General features: G+C 47.9%; 1 protein-coding gene across 4 annotated transcripts in view; it reads right to left on the minus strand.

The window, feature by feature from the left end:
- SHC1 (SHC adaptor protein 1) overlaps positions 1-6406 on the minus strand; it is a 30581-nt gene extending 24175 nt beyond the window's left edge. The window contains exon 1 of one of the 4 annotated variants that reach the window (XM_078382243.1): positions 5683-6406. In XM_078382243.1, coding sequence (XP_078238369.1) covers positions 5683-5772 — 90 coding nt within the window. In that variant the 5' untranslated portion in view covers positions 5773-6406. Of the gene's footprint in view, positions 1-4681; positions 4842-5678 lie in introns of those variants that run through there. The other 3 variants (XM_072984379.2, XM_072984378.2, XM_072984376.2) reach the window with 3 other exon arrangements.
- Between the last annotated feature and the right edge of the window lie 238 nt (positions 6407-6644).

Here is a 6644-nt window from a genome sequence, read left to right on the forward strand (position 1 = left end):
CAAACTTGCTATCATAGGAAAGTTAACTCTTAATTTACAGCTCCTCGAATACTACATCCAGCACGGTCTACTCTACCCAGCCGTACCTCTCCGGAGATTACAGCTAGTCATTGCCTCTGCCAGCTCACTGGCCACGATCCAGCACAACAGATGTGACAGGGAATCCAAACCCTCCTTAAATGTAATACTAGGAAGGGAAGCAGCCAGCCGCCTCCCTCTTCCAGCCCCAAGTCACTCAATGGTCTTCCCCTGTAATCCTGACTCAGGATTTGTCGGCTCCCTTCAAGCAGCAGAGGTGGGTGGGAGGAGAAGGCCACCGGGTTCAAGATGATGAGATTTTGCAAACCCCGCCCTCCGTGACTGCTTCCAGGAGCCACTGCAGGACCAGGAAGCAAGGGGTTTGATCTGTCAGCAGTCCAAAGCTTTCCTTTTTTTAATTTTTTTGTTTTGGAATGGATAATGATGAGGGTTTTCTAGTTCCTGCTCCCCAAACCCCTCACAACTGGCATGGCTCAGCAACTGGCATGGCATTCCCTTTCAACACCATCACATTCCTCCCCATCTTAGAACGGCAGAGCTGGAAAGGATCTTGTGGCTCATCCAGTCCAGCCCCCATCAAGGAGGCCCAGCGGGGGTTTCGAACTCCCAACATCTGGCTCAGCAGCCAGAGACAGAACCCATGGAATGCTCCAGCAGCACACAAGTGACTTCCTTTACCTAACCCAGCATCTAAAGCTCTCCTCAGCTCTCCTCCGTAGGCCCTCCCCTTTTTTAATTATCAGAAAAGCTAATTTTTTCCAAGCGCTGTATGTGATGTATCAAGTCAGGACATAACAGGGACAACAGCTAATAGGCTTCTAGCTAAATATTTACAAGCTCAGCTCAAACCAGCAACGAATCATGCCCCCACCTCCTGGGCTTGCTCAAATACCACCTCTTGGATCACACACCTGTCTGTTTCCTTGCTCCTCACTCCCTCCCTGGGTGACTTTCTTTAAAAATGGGCCCCAGGTCATCCTCACTGAACTCATTTTTCACATTCCAGCTCTGCCTGTCCTCACCAGTGACAGCTTGCTCCAAACAACTGGAACACAGGCAACCAAGAGCCGCTTAGAGGGGTCTTACAGGCCAGATGGGTGGGGTATAAATCAAATCAAATAAATAAATAAATAAACCAAGGTGCAGCAGCTCCCATGCAATCTTCGATTGGAGTTGGCTGAACTTCCTTGACTTCCCTCTGATATCTTCTAAGGAGGAGTGAAAGAATCAGCCTAAAGTCAACTCCAAGCAAGGGTCCTTAAGTGCAAGACTCCACCAAGCCAACTCAGAGAAAGGGTCTCTCGGCTGTTGCTCCCCTATCATAAATCCTGAGGCAGCAGAAACCCATAGTGCCAGGGAAGCTGCCATAGAGACTGCAGTTGAACAACTAGGTGTGCAATATATGACAACAGATGAGTGTTATGTGCAGGGTGTGAGAACCAGTGAAAAGAAAAAGAGAGAAAACACAAGAATGCCAAATGAAATCCAGCAGCCATTCTACAAAGCCAATGAAGAGGGAGGGAAGGAAAGTGGGACTACCGTGAGATCATTTAAGAAGCTAGCTCCAACTGGCTTTCCCGCTCAAGAATCACTCAACAGCTACTCCACGAAACTGAGGAACTCCTTAAGACTAAAAACCAGATTAGATCCAGGAAGTAAAAATAACTGGGCGTTCTTTTCTTTTTCCTTCCCCCTCCCTTTCTTCCTCCTATGGTACACCATTACAGATTATAAACCTGAGGGCAGGCTCTCCCTTGCACTTTTTAATTGTTACTGTGCTCCTCCGAGAGCCTTCTAACTGCAGCAGGACATTACATGCCAAAAATAAATGAGGTTCAGGGGCAGAATAAGGTTAGAACAGCAAGTACAAGAATCAGGAAGGAAAATGAGAAATCCTTGCTCCAGGTCTCGTCTCTGTATAAGAGCAAAAAGGGATGCTTTTTACACCTTAAGCTCCGATCTCACCCGCTCCGGTTTTTGCTCCGCATCAGTGCCAGCCGTATGCAATACCCCAGCCGATATCCCAAGTCCAAAGGCAGCCCATTTTCCCCACCTCACCCCACTTTGAAAATCACAAGGTCTCAATATACCTGCCACTATACAGTGAGCCTCGTAGCACAGTGGTTAGATTGCAGTCCCGCAACCAAGACTCTGATCGCAACCTGTGTTCGATCCCAACAGGCCGGCTCAGCCTCCCATCCTTCCAAAGTAGGTAGCTTCTAGCTTGATGAACATCAATTACAGAGAAGGATGAGAAAGGCTTCTTTAAAGCTCTGGAGAGCCACCCAGGAGCCAATCAATCCCTGGGAATCTGTCAACTTTCAACTCTGAAAGTCTGGCAATTTCCGTCTCAATAACCCCAAGTGAGAGGGACTAACCCTTGACTCTGCCAAAGGCAGGTTCTTAGGCTCCTATTTGAGCCACATCTTATTCACAACCATGAGGACCAGAACCTTTGTTTTACTAAGTCCGACTCGGGTCTGAAACAGCTGTCCGCTCTCCCTGTGTTTGGAGATGCCAGCCTAGAGAGGGAGAAGATTCCTTATCCAAGAACATGGAATGCTGTGGGGCAAGGGGAGAGGACCTATGTAGAGACTGACGCCAATGCTCCAGATTTGACCATTTCATTACCATTGCCACGAGGACAGCAGGGAAGTCAAGGACCCTGAGTCTGTTTACTCCACCCACAGACAATGTATGTCTCTGTAACAAATTTAATCCAGGTTTAAACCTCCAGGGTCATATTACAGGTAAGACTAATATAAGAGAGAACTCTGCCAGAAGCCCTCTGACATACGAAAATCAAAACGGTGCTACTCACTGCTTATTCACAACCTTCCTTACCAGCAAAAGACGCTGGTCTTGGAGACTGGATGGCTCTCTCTCAGGAGAGCTGAGCTAGGGAGATCCCCACCCCTTAGTTGTGGGACCTGATCAGCTGATCCTTGAGATGCTTTCCACTCCTCAATTCTGTGGATCCTGCAGATTCAACAGCTCTTCGTGTCTTCTCTCTGCCCACACAATTCCCTTACTTACACAGTGTAGGGGTACAAATCCCAATCTCAAGGAAATCCTAAAATCACTCCCTCTGCCTTGTTACTTCTTACTGGAAGGACGCTGTGCTTTTCCTATTTCTCCTCCCCGCATCTATCATAACCTGGAAGCCATTTCTTTTTTTAGTGCCACTTCAAGGACTGGACGACAAGCGTTTTCCTGTCTTTTGCCCTCAAAAACAGCTCATGCAGCCCCGCTAAGGATGCAAGAATGACTGAATTGGGCCCAAGAGTCTTCTCATTCAGGGTCAGGTTTCCTGCCGATTTCTCTTGGAAGCATGAAAGCCACGCTTCTCCTCTCTTTGGCAAGAACCTTTAGAATCTCTCAATTCAACAGTGGTCTTTTCAGCCAGGCTCAGATCTCTCTCTTTCCATGAAACAGGTGCAGATAACCCGCACAGTCATCTAAGAGGTTACTGAACGCTAACTTACCAAGCCCTTCATGGTCTGGCCAATGAGGAGATGAGAGAGGAATAGGCAGCTTGCTACCATCTGGAGAGCTGTAGCATCCTCACCTTTTCTTTAAAGGGACCTATGCTGGTGGCTATCAGCACATGTTATAGCAGCAAATCTCATAAACCTGTTAAACCCTGAGCTTAGAAGTTGTTTTAACTTCATTGCCACACCAACCGGTCTCAAGTCTCAGAAACATCGAGTTTTTCCACAGCATGCATAGTTTTACCAATATGTATTGTGTTGCTAGTCCTTTCCCCCCCTCTAGTCTGATAAATGTTCATCTCAAAAAGCAATCACACCTTCTCCAACTCCATAGAACATCTATAGAAGTCTCCATTCTTCCTTATGGCATGAAATCACCCCTCTCATCCCCATATTTCAGACAGCAAGGCCAAAAAACATAGCGTCTCCCCAAAGACCGACAGTTCAGAGTGTGACACTGTGGCAACCAGTCAACAGAGAAGAGTATCTACCCCTTTGAAGACCCACAAACGCTTCATGGGGGATCTCTTGGGTGGGAAACCAAAACTGCAATCAGGTGGCAGGAAAAAGATAACCGGGCTTAAGGCTTTCTGCAAGAAATGAGGTACCAGGAAGGCGAAGCCTCCCGTTAAGTAGAAGGAGGCAGGCATGTCTGGCAGCTGGTTTGAGAAGCTGCAGGTGAGAATGGTTTAAATGACCTCAGCTTCTTGGGGGGCTTTTTTCGCCCTTCCAGGAAAGGAGAGCCGTGGGATCTCCAGCCTTAGCTGCGCTCCGGAAGAGGAACGCCCGTGCGTTTTGATTAAAGAGGATTTGTCCCGGTTCGCTTCAGGCCATCAAGCGCCCTGGGCCGGAGAAAAAGCCAACGCAATCAACAAGGCAGAGAAAGGGGGAAGCCAGGAGGCAAAGCGCCGTCCGATTAGCCCATTAGAAGCCTGTCTCAGCCCCACCGGCCGACCTGGCCGGGCTGTTGTCATGACGGCCCCGCAGCAGGCAGCCCTCCCCCCCAATCCCCTCCTTTCGAGGAAAGGCGGGAGACGCGGCAGGAGGAAACGGGGGGGCACCCAAGCCCACCCCCGGGAGAGAGGGGAGGCAGAAGTGTCAATCACGGGGACAGGGGAGGGGCCGGGAGAGGGCGGGCCCAGTCGCCTTACCTTGGGGGCGGCGGCACCATCGGGTCCTCACCCGGGAGCAGAGGCGGCCTCCTTCCTCCCTCGCTCGGCGGCTCCCGAACAAACTTCTGGGCCAGCCCCCCCTTTCCCCCCTCCTCCCGTCTACCAAATACTTCCGGTTTCCTCTACGCCCCTCCGGCAAGCCACTTCCGGTTCCGGCCTAGGCGGCTTCCCCCTCTCCTCCCGCTCTATCGAGCCCGCTCTCTATGGCCCTTCAGAGCCGGCCGGCCGCTTCGCCCCTCCTAGAGGTAGAAGTCGCGCAAAAACTTCACACTTCCGGCCACTATGCGATTTGGCGACGCTCCTCCTGGCACACGGGAGGGATGATGCGGGCTTGTCCCCAGAAATTCCTATGAAACTATAGCAGCCTTTCAGGGGCCCCCGCTATTTTGACTTTTCCAAAATGTATTCGTTTATTTTTATTTTATTTTGGGAGGAAAAGTTCATTTGGGAACCAGACGTGTCTATCACGCGACTGGGTCTCTGGAGCCTCCAGCTCAGCCTTCCCAGCCAGGCTCTCTTCCATCCATTAAGGACTACAGTTCTCATCATCCCCCACTGGGGACGATGGGAGCTATAGTCCCAACAGTCTGGGAAAGCCTGCTACTTTATGCTTTAAGAATCGCTCTGTGATTTGAAAATTGAGATTAACGTGTCCCTCCCCCCTCAGTTCTTGTAGAAGGAGGAGGGAGATAGTCCATATGAATTGTAGAAAGCTAGAAGGGGAAAGGGGTTGAGGGGTCATCTAGTCTGACCCCCTGCTAGATGCAAAAAACAAACAAAAGACCCAAAGCCACAGAGGTAGGCAAACTAAACAGAAAAGGCAACCTCATTACATATGAAACATTAACATTAGAAAACATATGGGGGGGAAGCCATCAATAACCATAATAATATAAAGCATGGGTCTCAAATTAGCTTAAGATGGTGTCAACAGCTTCATTAAACACAAAGGGACATAACAAGTAACACAACTCACATGCCTCAAAATACGAAGTTAGTGGAACATGGTAGGCGTTGCCCTTTCTCCAGGTCTTCCCCATATTTGCAGTCCACCTGGGGCTGGCTAGCATGTTCGCTTTTTCTCCGCTTTAATTCCATATGGATATTTACAATGCAGTCTCTCAGAACACCTTTTGGTAGTGAGGAATCTCTCTCTATATATATATTTCCAGTGCAGAAAAAGATGTTTATGTGCTTTCTTCTCATTCAGCTCCTACAGGTTCTGGGGAGGAACACAAACCATTATTGATTATACTAAATATTATTACTTGAAAGTGGCAGCTCTGATTCCACTGCCCATCTCTCACAAGAAAATTGAAACTTTTTAAAGAACAAATCTAACTTAAAATCTGATAATCCAAACATGGAATTCAATGCAATGCTAGCGCACCTCTACCCCGTTTCCCTGAAAATAAGACCTAACCTGAAAATAAGACCTAGTATGATTTTTCAGGATGCTCGTCATAGAAGCCTTACCCCAAAATAAGCCCTAGTTAAGTGAAAGCTCGCTCTCCACACTGGTGCAACAAGCAGAACATGACTGTTTTTGAATAAACATAGATTGTACACACACAAAAATGAAACATCTCCTGAATATAAGCCCTAATTTTTGGAGCAAAAGTTAATATAAGTCCCTGTCTTATTTTGGAGGGAAACACAGTAGCTGTTTTTCCCCAAAGGAATAATGCTTTTTTTTAAAAAAAAAAAAAAGGGGGGGACAAGATGCTCAAGTTTGCTAATTTTTGACTTTTAGTGGTACAAAATATGTGTCATAATTTGCAAAGAGTTGTCTATGCAAAGGAAATGTAGATTAGAATGAATTTAATAATTTTAGACACCAGTTCCAGATTTCCTGAATCCCGACTATTATAAATATGCAAGGGGGGGGGTTGGGTGGGGGAGAATGTTGAATACCTCCCCACAGATTTAGCAGAAGTGGAAG

This window comes from Pogona vitticeps, chromosome 15, assembly GCF_051106095.1.
Source record: "Pogona vitticeps strain Pit_001003342236 chromosome 15, PviZW2.1, whole genome shotgun sequence".
NCBI classification, from domain to species: Eukaryota; Metazoa; Chordata; class Lepidosauria; order Squamata; family Agamidae; genus Pogona; species Pogona vitticeps.